General features: G+C 53.1%; 1 protein-coding gene across 1 annotated transcript; it reads left to right on the forward strand.

Moving 5' to 3' along the window:
- Positions 1-9,420: 9,420 nt before the first annotated feature.
- Positions 9,421-17,648, forward strand: LOC140616931 (keratin, type II cytoskeletal 2 oral-like). Its single transcript, XM_072797586.1, has 9 exons — positions 9,421-10,164; positions 11,898-12,118; positions 13,186-13,246; positions 13,881-13,976; positions 14,207-14,371; positions 15,408-15,533; positions 16,166-16,386; positions 17,048-17,082; positions 17,407-17,648. The coding sequence occupies exons 1-9, from the start codon at positions 9,421-9,423 to the stop codon at positions 17,646-17,648; spliced, it is 1,911 nt and encodes a 636-aa protein (XP_072653687.1).
- Positions 17,649-18,530: the final 882 nt, after the last annotated feature.

The following is an 18,530-nucleotide window of genomic DNA, read 5'->3' on the forward strand; positions in this document are numbered from 1 at the left end:
AGGATCGCGCCCTGGGCCAAAGGCAGGCGCCAAACCACTGAGCCACCCAGGGATCCCCTAATAATTATCTTATTATTCCTATAATATACTAACTAAAATGTGCATAATGATAAAGTATATCAAGTGCTTAGTCTGAGCCTGGCCCTGTGCTAGGCACTGGGGCTTCTGTGACTCAGGAGGTGGTGCGTGGTCCCTGTTCCCATAGAGCCCTCTGTCTGGGGACCAGATCTGCCTTGTAAGGCAGCAGCAGCGGAGCTGGGCCTCAGGTGTGGTGGCGGGGTGCTGGGCCTAGACTGAATGAGAGGCTCCAGAGAAAGAAGCCTGGACATTTGGTGATTGATCCATGGAGAGAACACTGGATAGGAGCCCTACCTATTGCTGAGTGATCATTTGGGGTTTACCTGTCCTCACCGTGTGACTGAACAGGTTCCACCTCCTCTTTGATCTTCATGGTCCTTATCTTTCCGAAGAGACCTTTGGAAGTCTCTAATCTTTGGGGTATTTCTTAAGTCACCTGGAGTAGGAGGTGGCTCTATGTTTGTTTTTTCTTTTCCTTTCTACAGCAGGATGTCTGGGGTGTGTCACAACTCTAAGTGCATCTGTGAGTATCTTACACATTTTTTTCCCCTTGAGGTTGGGTTAAATATTGCTCCTGAGATTGCATAACTACTTCCCTTAGGACAAAGCAGAATGATTCAAACTCACACAAAGGGAAAATAGGTCTCCATATAACAAAGGCATTACTGAGTTTCCCACATTCCCACCTCTTGGAGCTGGAGGAAAAGAAGAATGTATCTGCTGTTATTCCTTATGTCAGCTCTGCCACAGCTGAGCTCACCTGCTCACCACCTGCCATGGCCACCTACCCTCTAGTACACCTGTGTGCCTCTCACTTCCCACCCCTCAGCCCGGAGCACCTCCACCTTCTCCATTCATCCATGGAACCAGCACCTAAAGCAGGAAACAGACATTCTCATTACCCCAGAAGTCCCCAGCCTGTTCTCTCTTCCAACCATCCCTCCCGTAGGTTAGTTTTAAATGTTTCTGTATTTTATAAGAATATATCAGTAGAATCATACAGTTTGTGTCTGGACTCTTTTGCCTAACATGATATAGCGAGATTCCTCCAAAACCAACCAGGTGGTTGCAGATCTTTTGTTCTCATTAGTGTGCTGCTGTGTGGTTAAACCCAGGTATTTACATAATTTACTACAGTCAGACATGGGGTTTGTGTCTCGTTTTCAGCTATTATGCACAATCCTGCAATGAATACTCTAGTACACGTTTTGTGGTGAATACATGAATACGCTGAATGGTTTGTGTACATCTAGCAGTGGAATTGTTGGGCCCACAGGGTATGGTGTGTTCAGGGGTATACCAGATACTCCAAACACTTTCCCAAAGCAGCCATCCTCATCCCTGATGACACTTAGTACTTAATATTTCCTTTCTTTGGTAGTTTAGCCTTTTTGGAGGGGGTACTGTTGTCTATCTTTGTGGCTTTAATTTGCACATCCCTTAGTGGCTAAGGAGGTTGAATTCTTTTCACGTGCTTACTGGTCATTTGAGTACCCTCTCTCATGCCAGTCTTCTGCCCATTTTTTAGTGGGTTGTCTGTTCTTTTCTTGAAAATTTGTAAGGGTTCTTTATATGTTCTGGATATGAATCCTTTGTCAGATATATGAAGATTTCCTCCCACTCTGTGGGTTGCCTTTTCACTTTTTAATGGAACTTTTTGACAGAGTCACTTAATTTTATGAATTCATCATATATATATATATATATATATATATTTTTTTTTTTTTTTTTTTTTTTTTGCATCGTGCTTTTCATGTCTCGTATTCAGCTCTGTACTCTAAGGTCATGAAGACATTCTCTGGGATCTTCCAAAAGGCTTACTGTTTTACCTTTCTTTTTTTTTTTTTTTTTAAAGATCTTTATTTATTCATTTTTATTTATTTATTCATATTTATTCACAGACAGAGGCAGAGACACAGGTAGAGGGAGAAGCAGGCTCCACGCAGGGAGCCTGATGTGGGACTTGATCCCAGGACTCTAGGATCAGGCCCTGGGCTGAAGGCAGTGCTAAACCACTGAGCCACCCAGGCTGCCCTGTTTTACCTTTCATGTTCAGATCTGCTGTTGACTTTTGTGTATCTTTCCCCCCATACATACATCAGTTCGGAGGTTCTGTAGCATTCAATCACCAAGAGAGACGTCCATCTGGGTAGTCTTGGTGGTAAGCAAACAGTTGTTTGCTATGTTGCTTTCCGTATGATTGAAGTATTTTACAATAAAAAATTAAATGAAAAAATATTTAAGCATTAATATTTCCCTGGATTTCCTCTTCGATCCACTTTTCTTTTCATGCTACACAGTCTTCCAGAGTCAGTTTGCCTACTTCCATCCTATTCATCTATTTATTTAAATTTCATCAAGCGCCAATTCAGTCCATGTACCTTGACGTTGCTGGCCACAGAGATGAATATAACAGGGTTGTCCCCTTAAGGGACTTGCGGTCTGGTATATATGGTGACAAAGAATTGCAGTCAAGGTCCTTAGAATAGCCATTCCAAAGAATAGCTCAGAGCTCACTCAGGTTCTTTTCAACATGAGTGTTCAGTCTTTCCTTCTTCCTCTTCTTGTCCCCTTTTAAAAATCAACTTCACCGAGGTGTAATTTGCATACAATGACAGTGCAGCCATTTCCGGAGCACATTTCAATGAGTTTTGACAAAGGTATATCGCAGTGTAAATACAGCCACAATTAAAATATAGGATATCTTCCAAAATTTTCTCCCATGCCCCTTTGCTGTCAATCACCTGCCAGCCCTCAGGCCCAGGCTGGGCCCTGCTTCCTGTCGCTATAGGTTAGTTTTGCCTCTTCTAGAATCTCACATAAATGAAATCATACAGACACACTCTTTCTGTATCTGGCTTCTTTCCCTCATCATGATGTTTTTGAGGTTCATCAGATACATGTATGCCCTAGGCTGTGGTTTGCCCTTTCTTGCCTTTTCTCAGTGATGTGTTTCGAAGCTCCCTGCACTCTGGTTGATGCCTCACATTCTTCAGCATTCGCACCTATGGCAAAGGCTGGCTGCTTGGCCCAGCCTCTTGGACTAGGTAGAAGTCTCTATATGATCTGAATTCAGGACACCTGAAGACAGGTGAATCTCTCTTACTGCTCCCCGAACCTTTCATAAAGATGTAGAAGTTTTCCTTTTTTAATGTGGTTGCTTATGTTATAGGAATTAGAATGCTAGAATCAGCAAACTGGAGCTTTAAAAAAATACCAGTGCCTGGGCCACATTCTCTAAGACCCTGATTCAGGAGGTCAGAAGTGAGGCTTGAGGATCTGGATTCTTAAAAGCTGCCCAGAGGTCCTGATGTGCAGTCAGCACTGGGGGCCACTGCCCACAGAGTAGACTCTCGATTCTGCAGCTTGGCACAGATCGACCATCACGATCAGTTTCCACTGACACCTTCAGCTCCTTCTGCATCAGCTGTCCTCCTCTGCCACGTTCCCTACTCTGCAAGCATGCGGGACCTCTCACCAACACTCTCCCTCCCCTGTATTTGAAATGTTTTCCACTCTGGCAGGGATGCCTTTCTCTTATTGTCCAACCACTGGGCCCACTCCTACTCATCCCTCAATACTTCACTCACAATGACCTCCTCTATGAGGCCTTCCATAGCCTTTCTTCTTCTTATGCCTGTACTACTGAGGTCAAAAACACGGACCCTGGTGTGATATAAGAGTTGTTGATATTACTGTCTCCTCCTTCAGTACAACTGTGAGCTTCTCTAGATGATGGACTCTCTCTTGTGCAGCATCATGTTCCCATTGGGTAGCCTGGTGCCTGACACAGTAGGTGCTTAACAAACGATTGCTGAGGGAATGAGTGGACGTTTGGAGAGATGACCGAAGGGATGGTGGTCCTTGATGTATCCCTCAGGGGGGTTGAAGTCCCAGGGGAAATAAGGGCTGGAGACTTCTGTCTGGGTTCTCCGAGCACTGAGCCTGACCCACACTTCCAGCTCCGGTTTTCAAGCCTCTTGGGAGAAAGCAGAGTCAGAGGGTAGGCTGGGATGGCTCCTGCCTTCTGACTGTATCAGTCTTCAAACCTACTTCATGCTTAATGCACTTGTCATTTTCATTTGGGGCTACAGGTTGTTTGAAAGCATTCCGTCTGTGAGTCATGAGAGGGTGTGCGTCTGTGTGTGGCATGTTTGCCCATTTGTCTGTCAGTTCAAATAAGTGAAAGGACTTTAAAAAGTTGAAGACGCTCCACAAATGTCAGATGCTATTACGTGTTGGCACATATACTTACGAGGCTGGGGCTTGGCACTTTTTGGAAACAAGAGCTTCTAAAGTTGTACAAGGCTGGCTGGCTGCTGGGGGTAGACGGACTGTTCCAAGAGTAGGGCCTGCCCTCCATGGGCTTTCCCACTGATTGAGGGGAGGAAACACATTCTCATTTGACTTTGGGCATCGTAAGGGCAACGGTGTCTCAGGAGCTGTAAGGACACAAGAGCTCAAGGGGCCAGGCTATTCATACAAGACATCGCTGTGGGGCTGGGCTGCTTGCTTGTTCCTAAATTATGGGTCAGTTTGGGTGTAAAGAAAAGGGGGAGGCGGTTTTAAGTCAGAGGACCCTTCATGGTCCCTAGGACAGAGGAGGAACCATTCAGAAGAGGTCAACAGAGTCCCCAGCCCGGCAAGGTGCTCCGGAAGGGTGGCTGGGGAGTAGGTGAGGGGGAGGGCAGAGGAGCCTCACAGGAGGGCTTCGGTTAGAGGCGGGGCTACTAGCTGTGAGCTGCTTAGTGTCAGCGTGGTGGTTCGTGGTGGTTCGTGGTTCGTGGCTCTGGCCTGTGGACCATTGGCTTGCAGATTGGGAGTGTGACCCTGACTAGGAAAAAGGGAGGTCGGGGAGCACAAACTCTCCCCTCTGCTGGGGTACCAATGCCAAATGCCCTTGCTGGCGACCACGCTTAGAAAGAGTAGGGTCCTGTTTGCGCCTTTTCTCCTCGTTCTGCACTCTGTTTCATCTGCCATTTCCCAAACTTGGTCAAGTCCGAGTCAGTTGTTCAGAGTCAGGGCCTGTTCCGTGAGCTGGGCTCTGGGTGGGAACACAGAGCATCCTGTGGGGTCCCCAGAAGGGAGGCTTTTCCAGAGGCCTGAGTCTTGCATGGCTGCTCCCCAGACATGGGCTCCCGACTGGGACAGAGCTGCACCCGGGCCGCTTACTGTCTGTGGGCCCTCGGACAAGCGATGTAACTGCTGAGTCCCAGTTTTCCTCTTCTGTGAAATGGAGCTACGGGCCCTTCCCTATAGGATGTGGGGCGGGTGGAAGGGAAGAGGTCTGTAAAGGGCAATCACAGCCCGCCCCTTGGCCAGCATGCCGAGGCTTGCCTTTCTTGCCTTTCTGCCTCGATTACACTCCCTCCGTTCCCTCCGTTAACACAGCACATTGCTCTTCAGTTAACAAAGCCCTTTGTTGCACTGACCTCACCTCCGACCCCCAGCCGCTCTGCTCCAGGCTTGGAGCAGGGTTTTCTTGTCTCCACTGTGATTGGCCACCCGGCAGGGGCTCCGGAGCCCAGGAGCAGGGCTTTCCGTTTCTGTCCATGGTGCACTGCTGGACGGCCCCCGCGGTGGCAGGGTCTGGGCACTTTGAGGAGGCCCCCCGGGCAACAGGAGCCCTGTCCTACAGTTCTAGAGTTCTAGATGCAGCGAGGCTGGTCCCTCCTCAGCACCGCTTGGCTCAGAGCTCGCCTGGTATTGGACAGCAGTTCCCTAGGGAGTGGCGTCCCTCTGATTGCAGGACACAGGGTGGCAGTTGGTCCCCGACACCAGAGCTCAGTTCCTCACCGCCCCCCTCCACCCCATGGCCTCCTGAGCCAGTGCCCCCCCCTTCCTGATGCAGCCCGTGCAGGCTTCGACCTCCTCAGCTGCACTCACCAGCTCCACTCACCCCCTGCTGTGCCACGTGTTGCCAAGCTGGTCCTTAACCCTGAATGCCTGCATCTGAGTGTCTGGTTTCCCAGAGAAGCTGGGGCTCCCTGCAGTCAGGAGCAATTTCTCCTCTGTGCCCCTAATTCCCCCAGTGAGGGTCCAGCTTCCCCAGAGAAGAGGGGGGCCTTGGTCATGGCACCAGCCTGCGAGGCATAGCCACGCCCAAGGAGAGGAAGGGCTGCGGGACCCTGTGTGTCTTCAGAAGCGCCTGTGCCCTCCCCTCTGCAAGAGCCCAGCTGGGCTAATTCTGTTAGCAGCACGCTGGGTTCCTCTCCCAAAGACGTAGCAGCGAGGAGTGCAGGTAGGCTTTATAGGCCGCAGGTGTGGGGGATTAGCAATGGCTTTGCCAGGAAGAAGGGATTTGGGATGGGCCCTCATTAGAGCCTCCAACTTCCACCCCAATTTCTCTGGAATTTGTTCTTGATGTTTAAAATGCAAACTGACTTCTCAGCATATTCAAACTGGGCCAGGTCGTTGGCAACTGTCAAGGGGTGGAAACCACTGAATTGTTCTGAAGTGCTTCCCTTCATAGCAAGGCTTGGAGAACCCGGCAGGCAGGGGCAGGAAGCCAGTGTGGGGCATTTCCTCATTTGCTCTCCCGGGTCTCTTTAGGCATGGGCCATGACGGAAAAGCAGCGTTTGGATTTAGGAGTCAGGACCAGCCTCGCAGCCCTTCGAAGAGAGCGGCTTTATGCATGGTTACGAAGTCCCCTCCGCACAACCCCTGGCCACCAGCCCACCCTCCACCGGCTTTCCCCAGGCTGACCCTGTCCTCAGCATCACAGATGGCAGCAGGCCGAGGCGGCGGAGGCAACGAGGCTAGGACACTGGGGCCCCCTTCTCCCAGGCCCATACATCCTTTGAACCCCGGGCTTTGGTAGGTCCAACGTGAGCCCCCTGCTGGGGTCTGAAGTGCTGGTTGTGCAGAGGAAGAAGGCTCAGGTGGTGGCTGCGGCGAGACAGCACCTGGGTAGTGAACCCTGTGCCCCTATTCAGACCCAGTTGCGGTGTCTTGGTTTTTTCAGATCAGCGAGATGCTTGGAGCAAGCATCAGGGCGTTGGAGGAATGGGGCACGTAGGTTTTGAAGGGGGCAAGGAGGGCAGCTCCCATCTGTGTCCTAAAGGAAGAGAGAGTGCCGGGGCGGCGGGGGGGGGGGTGGGGCGCGGGGCACGGACGATAGTGTGTGTGGCTGTGTGAGTCCGTCCTACAGTGCGTTAGCGAGAGTGCATGTAGACGTGCTGGGTTTTGCTTCTCTGTCTCTGCAGGTCTGGTGGTCTGAGGATCTGAATTCCGAGGGTGGGAGGGCTGGATGAGTCAGAACCTCCACTTGCCCAAACTTGCTTAGCCCGCCTTCCTTGAGGGTCTTCTGGACTATGTGTGGTTGAAGGGTTTTGGAGCCACTCTAAGGTTTGGCCGGTCACTGGTTTAAACCAGTCCTCGCCCCAGTGAGCTCGTAGGGGAGCTGTTTCCTTGCACTCCTGGTGTTAAGAGTAGGTGTGTGGCGGCCACAGGTGAACGGGGTGAACAAGAGGAGGGGCTGAGATAGATGAGAAAGGGTTTGGGGTGGGGGGAGCCTATATCTGAGCATGGAGGCCAGATGGGAACAGAAGAGGGGAGGCTCACGGTAAAGGGGGACGGCGTCTGTGGAGACTCATTTTCCAGAGAGCACCTCGGGCTTTGCTGCTGGAAGCAGAGTCATCAAGACTGGCCTTTGCTGTTGAAGGGAAATCGAAGACAAGTGTTAGAAGAGGGACCTGCGCTCACCCTGCACACGATATACAGAGAGCTTTACTCATACGTGATCCTCTACAACCTGAGGCAGGGCGTCCTAGAAAAAGGATTAGAGATGAGGACAGGCCGGTGGGAGATACACGGCGCAGTGTTCCAACCTCGTGGAACACGGAGTCCGAAGACAGCGGAGACGTTTGTCTCTCACATGGAAGAAAGAGCAAATGTCAAGAGTCTTAGGACAAAGATCTACTCCTTGGCCATGATGTGTTCGATGTAACTGGCCCTGGAGAATACATCACGGTGAGAAATGGGGACTTCAGAAAACTCATGATGGAAAAGAGCCTTCGTTTGCATATGGTCTGAGTTACGTGGCCACTGCCCGGCTGGAGAACAGAGGTGATTTTTATAGTTCTCATTCTTCTTTTTTTTCCCCCCCAAATGTCCAAAATTTATTTATTTGTTTATTTATTTTTTATTTATTTATTTATTTATTTTAATAAATTTATTTTTTATTGGTGTTCAATTTGCCAACATATAGAATAACACCCAGTGCTCATCCCGTCAAGTGCCCCGCTCAGTGCCTGTCACCCAGTCACCCCATCCCCTATCCCCCCGCCCACCTCCCCTTCCACCACCCCTAGTTCGTTTCCCAGAGTTTGGAGTCTCTCATGTTCTCATTCTTCTGAAAATTTCCTGCGGAGGAACCCAACGTTCCTAGATGGGGAAGGCGGTGTCTCAGGTGAGCCGAGGGAAGGCCGCCTTGGGAACCCTGCACTCATTTTCCTAACATGAGCCTGGAAGAGGAAAGGCTGGTGGTCTCTCGGACCCGGACCAGGCGGTCTAGACCCCTCTTCCTGGCTGGATCGGCCTTCGTCCAGCTTTCTCCTCCCGCAGGCTCCTCCCTCTCCTCTCCATCCATTGCACGTGCCTGTGCTTCTCAGACTGAGCCTTCTCTCTTCCCACCCCAGCTCTTCTTCCAAAGCCCTCGTGGCCGAGAGCTTGCCCTGTGTGTGCTTCGCATGCCTGCTTCTCTCCTCCCTGGACGGCAAGAGCCCCAGAGGCAGCTGCTGCCCCTGCCCTGACTTCTGCATCTCCCTCCACCTCCTCAGTCTTTCTCCTCCTGGCTCTTCCCTTCTCCCTGCCCCTCCTCCCCCCTCCCTCCCTCCAGGTCCTCGCTGGGGCCCTGCACTCATCCCCATAATCTTCTGAGGCTGGATGGGCTGGCAAAGTGGCCACAGGGACGCAGGACAGGTTGAAAAATGCTGACCTGTCACACCCGGGGGCAGCGAGGGTGTGTGTGGGGGGAGCTGTAAGTTTCTTGGGGATTAGGGGCAGTGTCCAGCCCTGCAGGATGGCCCCTCTCCCAACTTGAGCTTATTTCAGGTGAGTAACCCTGGGAAAACAAAGGAATTTGGAAATTTGGGGTGATTACCAAGGTGTGTTATGAATTTTGGACTCAACTTCTTGCTGCCAGGCAAACGAAAGCTGATAATACCTCAATTAGTTGCTTGGCACCATAAGCCGGCCAAGCTCCCTGGCCCTATATAAGGGCCATCCCTAGCCCAGAACTTCAAAAGGTATCTGAGTTTCCTCTAGCCTTTCCATCCATCCATCCATCCATCCATCCATCCATCCATCCATCCTTCCTTTGGAATACTTTGCTGTCTACCATGAGTCGCCAGGCCAGCCACAGCCAACAATCTTGCAGATCTTCCAGCGGGGGCGGCCGCCAGGGCTTCAGTGGCCGCTCAGCTGTGGTGTCGGGCCAGAGCCGGGTCGGCTCCACAAGGTCCTCCTCGACGTCCCGCTCAGGCAGGGGCAGTGGTGGGTCTGGTGCCTGTGCCATGATGGGAGGAGGTTTCGGTAGCAGGAGTCTCTACAACCTTGGAGGCAACAAGAAGATCTCCATCAGTGTGGCTGGAGGCAGCTCCCAGGCCAGAGAGTTTGGGGGCACCAGCAGGGGAGGTTTAGGAGGCAGTGGTTTTGGAGGTGGCGGAAGAGGGATGGGTGGGGGCTTTGGTGGAAGGGCTGGGGGCTTTGGAGGAGGAGCTAGAGGCTTTGGAGGAGGAGCTGGGGGTTTTGGTGGAGGAGCTAGAGGCTTTGGAGGAGGAGCTGGGGGTTTTGTTGGAGGAGCTGGTGGCTTTGGAGGGGGAGCTGGAGGTTTTGGTGGAGGAACTGGTGGCTTTGGTGGCCCTGGTGGCTTTGGTGGCCCTGGTGGCTTTGGTGGGCCTGGTGGTTTTGGTGGGCCTGGTGGTCCTGGTGGCTTCCCCGGTGGAATCCAGGAGGTGACTGTCAACCAGAGCCTCCTGCAGCCCCTCAATGTGGAGATCGACCCCCAGATCGGGCAAGTAAAGACCCAGGAACGGGAGCAGATCAAGACTCTCAACAACAAGTTTGCCTCCTTCATTGACAAGGTGAGCCCATCTTGGGACCGCTGGACATTAGCGAACCTGGCCTAACTGGGATGATCTCCTCATTGTGAATCTGAGGAAGAACTTGTGGGTTCATCCTCTGTGCATGTCAGCAGGTGGTGTAACAGCAGATGATGGAAATATCTCAGTCCCCTATTGGATGAAGTTACTGCCCCCTCCACATGCCCCATCACTGTGGTTCGTCAGAGGCACTGCTGGGACTGGTCGTTGCCACCATGGATGTCCCCTCACTGTTGCCCTCTGACACCCGAGCCCAGAAGTCGCTCTCTATGCCAGGGGAACCGTGAGCTCCGTCCCTTTGAAGGAGAGGCTGACTCTGCCGAGGCTGGTTTTGTCTGAGAGAGGAGTTCACCTGCCATCAGCCTAAGGCGAGGGATGCACGGAGGTTTTGGGAGGTGGGATGGGTGAGGGGAGGGGTACCTCCTCCTTGGTGGTTCTCATAGGAAGACTTCATTGTGAGGAGCTGTGGGTGTTGAGGCCATTTGACACTTGTATACAAGTGCAGGTGTGCAAGCAAGGCTGAGATGTTTTCTAGGGATTTCTGTGCTTTGGGTATTCCATGCAAGGGCCACTATGATAATGTTTGTGGTCACCAGGGGGTAATGAGGTTTGGGTGGCAGCTAACTGAGCGTTTCAACCATACTGTTGAGTAGGATGTGGGGAAATCTCTTTGTGATCCTGGGACAATATTAGGCCTTAAAGAGAGGATTTGTAGGGCTTATCTGGAGTCCCATCACCCTACCTAAGTGTCCTGGGCTAAGCTGAAGGAGGAAAAACATCTTAACACCTTTATATAGGTGAAACCCTTCAAAGTCAAGCGACCTGCCTGTTCCCAGCAGAAACCGGGGTGTCCAGAGAAAGTGTTCACAGGAACGTAGACAGGGTGTGGCATTGCTGTTCCTCCACAGAAGGTGGGCCCAGGAGCACCTCAGCAGCAGCTCTCCTCATCCTTCAAGGAGGATTCCTAGCTCTTGGGTCCTGAGTGTCCAGTATAAGGCCTGGCACAAGCTAGGTGCCTTGCAAGTGTTTGTTGAATGGCTGATTGATTGATATTTGTTCCACATGTTTCTGCAGTTGGCCTTGAACTTGTGTGCAGAAATGTTTTGTAGAATGGAAGTTTGAGACACGTCTAGCTAGCGGTGCAGCGTAAACGCAGCTGAGTCCTACACTTAACCAGGCTTGACAGAGGGGGCTGGCTGACTCTGGGTGCACCTGGACCCTGTTCCTGGGTCAGGGGCTGCCTACATGCCATTTCCTCCACAGTATTTGTTCTTTCCCACCTACGTGCACTGGGCCCACCTGTACCGCAAACCTCCTTGCAGGGACTATGTCCACTCTAGGATGTTGGAATCTCCTATTTGTTAAATACTGAATGATTGAGGCATGAATGATGGAGGGATGGATGGATGAATTAATGAATGATATAGCAGGAAGATCATCGAGGGTAAGTATCAGGAAACCGCAGTCCTGTTTTGTTACTGACTTGTGTGACCATGGTCATCTCTGGGTGCAGTTGGGCTCTGTCTCCCTCGCATCACGCCAACCCCGCTGTCCACATGGGGGTTACACTAAACCCTTGCAGCACTCAAAAAGCAGCCCTGCAGGAGAGACCAGGAACCACCAACCCCCCCGGACCTTCTTTAGGGAAGTCACGAACTGCCATGACTGGGGCTGGCCCCAGACAGCTCCTCGATGCTCTTCTCATTGGGCTGCAGGTGCGCTTCCTGGAGCAGCAGAACAAGGTCCTAGAGACCAAGTGGAGCCTCCTGCAGGAGCAGGGCTCCAGTTCTAATACCAACAACCGCAACTTGGAGCCTTTTTTTGAGAACTACATCAGCAGCCTCAAGACTTTCCTGGATGGGCTCCATCTGGAGAAGGACAAGCTGCAGGGAGAGGTGAGGGGCATGGAGGAGACGGTGGAAGACTTCAAGAAGAGGTGCGTGCTGCAGGGCTGGGGGGGGAGGGCAGGAAGGGCTAGAGAGTGGGAGGGGCAGGTGGCAGAGGGCCTGGGCTCTGGCTTAGCTCTGTTCCAGCTGGCTGAAGCTAATAGGGATTTATCCCACCCTAGTCTCTAAAAGAGAGGCTCACGGCTTGCTCGAGGCAGAGGTCCTTTTGAGGATTTCACGGAGGGGTACATACGTATGATATAACCTACACACGCTGAGGCTCAGTCACGAACTCACGGACTCAGGAAACATCCTCTGTCCTTCCTGGCCTAGATTGCCTTCAAGTTCCCCTCCAAATAGGAATTTTATTTCCCCTGTCGAGAAGCCGCTCAGCGAGTAACAGCTTGCTGTGCCTCGGTCAAGCCCCATTCTGCTGCTTATGAGCCCTGTGATCTTGGGCAAGCACCTCGGCTTCTCTGTGCCTCCGTCTCCTCACTGTAAAATGGAGATGATAGTGGTGGTGTTGACCCTATTGGGTATAATGAGGATTGAATGAGTTAATACAAGTATAATTCCTAAGGCAGGACCTGGCACATTCTCCTCCTCCTCCTCCTCCTCCTCCTCCTCCTCCTCCTCCTCCTCCTCCTCCTCCTCCTCCTCCTCCTCCTCCTCCTCCTTCTTCTTCTTCTTCTTCTTCTTCTTCTTCTTCTTCTTCTTCTTCTTCTTCTTCGATTTTATTTAGGCGGTGGGGAGAGGGAGAATCAGGCTCCCGAGCCCGACTTAGGGCTTGATCCCAAGACCCCAGGATCATGATGTGAGCTGAAGGTAGACTTTGAACTGACTGAGCCACCCAAGCGTCCCTAGGACCTGGCACCTTCTTAGCGATCCATTACTCCAGTGCCCAGTAATTACCATGGCCCTCGCTAAGTGGTACCTGGTGCCTAGTGGATGCTCAGTAAAGTCCGTTGCATGAGCTCTCTCACCTGAATCCAAAAGGCTGTGCATTGCCATGACACATGTTTTAAGCTAAACTGAGTCCATGTTACTTATGAGAAGTGCTCGGGGGCCGTGGGGACATCCCAGAGAAGGTGGATCAGCGAGGGACTCTTTCCCCCAGATATGAAGAGGAAATCAATAAGCGTACAGCTGCAGAGAACGACTTCGTACTCTTGAAGAAGGTGAGGCTCCCCCCCGCCCCCACCTCCCAGCCCAAAGCCCCACTAAGAGGAGTAGTTTGAAGGTTGAAGGGAAGTGCAAGTTCAGTCCTGCTAAGCTGAGGGTCTCCTGTAGGCCTAGCGGTTGAGTGCGGAGGCCAGAGAGGGAGCTCGCCGGGCAGGGCCTGAAGATTCCCGAGGCAGGCTATAGAGGGCCTGCCAGACCTCGGCCGTGCCCCTTCCTGGTGGGCCCGTGGGGTTGATGAAGCTGATTAGGCCTTGGGTTTTGATTAGAAAATGGACAAAGAGAAGAAATAGGGTTTTGTTTCTTCAGGAGTACGGTTCCAGGAGCTACTTAAAGAGAAGCTTTGAGTGTTGCAAATTTAGATTCTCCCTCAGACCCTCCTCACAAACCTTCCTCATGTGGGCCCCGGGTGGCGGTCCCAGCCCCGCTCACCCTGCCCCTCTCAGCCTTAGCCTCTTGTGCTCATCTCTGGCCTTGCTCCTTGCCAGGCCAGCCTGCCAGACAGTGGTTTAGTCCTGTTAGGACATGTCTGCCTCATTTCCCTTGAGTGGGAACTCCTGGGGGGGCAGGTTCCCGACCCAGGGCTGAGCCAGCCCACGGGTTGGAGGGGATGGTGACGAAACGATCCCCCAGGATGTCGATGCTACCTACATGACCAAAGTGGAACTGGAGGCCAAGGTGGAGAGTGTGACAGATGAGATCAACTTTTTGAAGGCCCTCTACGATGCCGTAAGTCTGACCCTCACCTCAAGCCTCTGACCCACCTGCTTTCCACCCCCTGGGGAAGAAGGCACTCACCAGAGCTTCATCAGTAGGCACTTGAGTTACATCTGTGCTTCTGACAAGAGTGACCCCTTCCCACCGGGCCCTCAGTCAAACCCTACGCCTCCTGAGCTGGTGGCTCCCCATCTCCTGGTGTGCATCTGCTCAGGAACGGGCATGTCCGCCTGGCACTGCAGGAGCTGTCCCAGATGCAGTCAGACACCAGTGACACGTCCGTGGTCCTGTCCATGGACAACAACCGCTGCCTGGACCTGGACAGCATCATCGCCGAGGTCCGTGCCCAGTATGAGGCGATCGCCCAGAGGAGCAAGGCCGAGGCTGAGGTGCTGTACCAGACCAAGGTGGGTGACACCATCATGAGACTCTGGGGACTTGCTCCCCCATCAAGCTATCTGGGTGGCCCTTGCCTCCGAGTCATTCTCTTCTATATCTCCAGAATGGTGGTTCCTTCCCTTCCACACTGGTGTGGTCTCACCCACATGCATCTCCCTTCCTAACCAGTGAGCTCTGACTTTGCTCTAATTTGGTGTTTCTTAACAGGAGGGGAAGGCAGGATTTTCTCCCAGGAGACATATGGCAAAGTCCGCAGACAGTTTTGGTTGTCACACCTGGGGTGTGACACTGCAGTCTAGCAGGTAGAGGTCGGAGATGCCACTAAACGTCCTATAATGCACGACCCCATTGCCCAGCAAAAAATCATCCTGCCCAAAATGTCAGTAGCACCAAGGTCGAGAAATCCCTCTCTGCCTGCATTCCCTTTATTGCTTTCAATTTCCACTTGCATTTCTCCTCCACCAATCTGCACCTTGTTATGAGCTCTGATTCGATCACACCGAGGGATTGAAGCCAGTGTCTGGAAAAAAGTGGGGGGAAGGAGGAGGAGATTGAGCAAATGAACCCCAGACACCAAGAATTCTGTCCCTTTCTTCCCATCCTAAATCTGAATGGGGCACACACTGGCCCATATATTGCTGACTCTTCTGGCTTTTCTGCCTGCTGGTTAAGAAGATGGTTCTAGCATCTGACATGTTTGCATTCAAGTTCCAGCACTTTCACTCCATAGCTGGAGGAGGTTAGTCATGGGATGTAAGCAGTCTGTGTCTCAGTTTTCCCATCCTTCAAATGGAGATAATCATACCTTTCTCATCAGGCGGTTGTGAAGTATAATGAGGTAAAGCACAGGGCCCTGGTGTAAAGTGTCTGTTGCACAAACACAACTATGGTGCTAGAAGACAGGTCCCCTGATGCAGGGGAGGAAGCACCTGGTGACCTTGGCCAAGTGTTTTGGTGTTTCTATCTGTGACCTGAAGCGTTGGGTTGGGGGATCCGTAAGGCCCCCGCTGGCTTTCTGAAGGGTGACTCTTTTCCTGGACACAGTTGGGGGAGCTGCAGACCACGGCCGGCAGACACGGGGATGACCTGAAGAGTACCAAGAGTGAAATCTCGGAGCTCAACAGGATGATCCAGAAGCTGCGGGCCGAGATCGAGAGCATCAAGAAGCAGGTGGGAAAAGGAGGAAGAGCATGTGTCTGAGACCGTGGGCTTACGCCTGCACCGTAAAACTCAGCGCCCAGCACTTACTGGAGTGAAATCATGTCCTAGATGCAGGCACGCTAGGATTGAGCAGGTGCAGTTCTGGGCTGGGTGCTGAGCAAAGGTCCTGGCCCCCCGGGAGTCTGGTGGCTGACGCGGGTCAGGAATACTGAATACTGCGGCGAGATTAGGGAGGTCGGGGAAAGCAGCTGATTGTGTGAAGACTGAATTGGGAGAGTAGCCTAGGAAGCCCGCATGTCGATGGGCTAGGGCAGAGGAAAAGTTTCTCTGATGATTCAGGAAGACTTCTTGGAGGAGGGAGGTCTTCAGAAGATGCTCAGTCTCTGACCATGAAAGGTGGGAAAGGTGAAGGAAGAGTCTGACCCCTCATGAGCCTGGGCTAGATCCTTGAGGCCAGGTGTCACTAATCCCATTCCTTCAGGTACTGGGACCTAGATGGAGGCGCAGGCTTTAGCCTCTGTGGGCCGCGGCTTCCTCATTTGCCCCATATCAGGTGACCCACGTGTAGGCACCAAGCACACAGGGCAGGCCCTCAGTATACGAATCTAAATTGGACTCCTGCCCCCCCCCCCCCCCCCCAGAATGCCAACCTGCAGACGGCCATCGCTGATGCAGAGCAGCGTGGGGAGCTGACCCTCAAAGATGCCAATGCCAAGCTTCAGGACCTTAAGGCCGCCCTGCAGCAGGCCAAGGAGGACCTGGCCCGGCTGCTGCGCGAGTACCAGGAGCTCATGAACGTCAAGCTGGCCCTGGACATCGAAATCGCCACCTACCGGACCCTCCTGGAGGGCGAGGAGTGCAGGTTAGTGGGAGTCCCTGCGGTTCCCAAGAGCCCAGAGGCCTGGTGGCTTTCCTGCCTGAGCCTGCCGCCAAGGGGTGCGTGCGTGTGCTCAGCGCTGGAGGAGGCCGTGGGCCCTTGGCAGGCCCAGCCCCTTTCTCTTCAGGCCGCAAGCTGCCAGGCCTGCCGGAGAGCTGTGCTCCTGTGCAGTAGCCTCACACCAGAGCCTATCTTGGACGGGCTTCCCCACCTTTCTCGTCTTGTGTTTCAGCTGCAAAACACATGTCTGCAAAGAGCAGTCCTGGCAGGAATCTTATTTCTAGGGCATTTCTTTCTCATTGCCCTAAGTGCAGGTTTCTGCAGAGTAGGCTCCTGCAGCCTGGCCCCTGGTACCCCCTGGGTACGGGCCCCTGGCCCACGTGAATTTAAATAGGATTTACTGAATCAAGATGATCCCGAGGAGTGGTAGGAGGCTGGGTACCGAGGTGTGCTCCTTGGCGGTTCCTCTGTAGAATGCTAGTGGAAAGGCACTAATTGACCCAGAAAAAAGGCTGCACGCCATGATTTTTCGAGCACCTATCCACCTTACTTATTGTCACCGTCAGTGGCTGCTGACCTGGCAAAGTGCCCCTGGGAAGGGAGGAGCTGCACGGGTCACTGACGCTGGGGTCTGGTCCTCCCGCAGGATGTCTGGAGAGTGCCTCAGCTCCGTGAGCATCGGTGAGAACCGGGGCCTTTCTCTGGGACGGGGTTGGAGACTGTTTCTCAAATCACTGGCCAGCGCTGGTGTGAGATCATCCTAGCGGGGCTGGGATGGACTCGTGGGTGGCAGCTGGGTGACCCAGTGGCCCTGAGTCCCAGAGTGGCCAACCTCCTTCCCCTGCAGGCCGCAGGCCCTCGCCACCCTGGGCTACCCTGGGCCACCCTGGGCCGCCCTGGGCGGAGTCTCTGGGTGGGACTCCGGGGGAGACCGGAGGGCAGGGGGGTAGCCCCGGGGACTGGAGGCCGCCCCGCAGGCTCCCTGACCCCACATGCCCTTTGCAGAGATGGTGCACAACAGCAGCAGTGGCGGCAGCAGCAGCGGCGGAGCCCTGGGGGGCGGCGCCCTGGGAGGGGGCGCCCTGGGGAGAGGCGCTGGGGCCCGCGGGGGCCTGGGGGCCTCGGTGGTACGCGGGAGCTTCTCAGGTTCTGGGGGCTCATGTGCTGTCAGTGGTGGCGGCAGCAACAGCTCAGGCCGCATCTCTCAAAGCTCTTCCCAGAGCCAGCGGTCCCACCACAAATTCTGAACGGGGAGCCTCAGGTGTCCCCAGGACCCCTTCACCTGCCTGCACACCCCCGCTCCACACGCTACTCCACACCCCGTGGGGCCCTTTCCCAGCGCATCTTCTGATCTGTGCCCTGGAGCCCCCCCTTTCCAGACGACTGGTGCCACAGCCCAAAATTTGTTGGGAAGGAGAATTGGGTTGAACAGCCATCTGTCCCCACAAGGCGATAGGGCAGGGCTCAGGAGCTAGGCTGCTCCATCACCTCGCCCCACAGGTGCCCTGGCTCCAGCCCCACACCCCACCGCCTTATGGGAAAGCCCCAGCCAGCCCCTGCATGCACCCCTCTCCCCATCTTTTAGTCGGGGACCCCTCGGCCCTCACTTCCTGCTGGTGCTCGGGTTTCCCATGAGTGGTACTTGTCCCTTTTTGATTCCAAGAGAAGAACTCTCTGTGCTCTATCTTCAATAAACTGCATTGTGTTTCAGACACGGTGGTAGATTTTTCATTCTGGATTCATTCCATGGTCACTGGTTCTAATGTCCACGCCGGTGGGTCATGGCTGTGTCTTTCCCACAGAGAGTTCTGGGGCTGAGCCTGGAGGGAGACTTCTAGCAAGGAAGTTCCAGGGCTCCCAGGCAAGAGAGGCAGGGCTTCCAGGTGGAATGGATGATACAGATCGACTTCCTTTAAGATTTGGATTCATAAAACTTTCATTATATTTGAAAAAAAGTTGTAGGCTAGACTTCCTTGCTTTTCAGTCATTCCAAGTGTGTCTGAAATTGTCCATTAGTTGCAGCTCATTGTAATCCACCGAGTTGCTGGGAGACAAATATTTTCAAAAAGCAATTATAAAAATTCAAATACTCTATAGCAAAAGAATATATATGCCGAGGGTTATATTTC

Source organism: Canis lupus, chromosome 25 (genome assembly GCF_048164855.1).
Source record: "Canis lupus baileyi chromosome 25, mCanLup2.hap1, whole genome shotgun sequence".
NCBI classification, from domain to species: Eukaryota; Metazoa; Chordata; class Mammalia; order Carnivora; family Canidae; genus Canis; species Canis lupus.

Coding starts and splice junctions, on each gene's coding strand:
- LOC140616931 (XM_072797586.1), top strand. CDS start 9,421: ATGAGTCGCCAGGCCAGCCACAGCCAACAATCTTGCAGATCTTCCAGC. Junction 14,372..15,407: donor AGGTGCTGTACCAGACCAAG/GTGGGTGACACC, acceptor TCCTGGACACAG/TTGGGGGAGCTGCAGACCAC. Junction 15,534..16,165: donor TCGAGAGCATCAAGAAGCAG/GTGGGAAAAGGA, acceptor CCCCCCCCCCAG/AATGCCAACCTGCAGACGGC.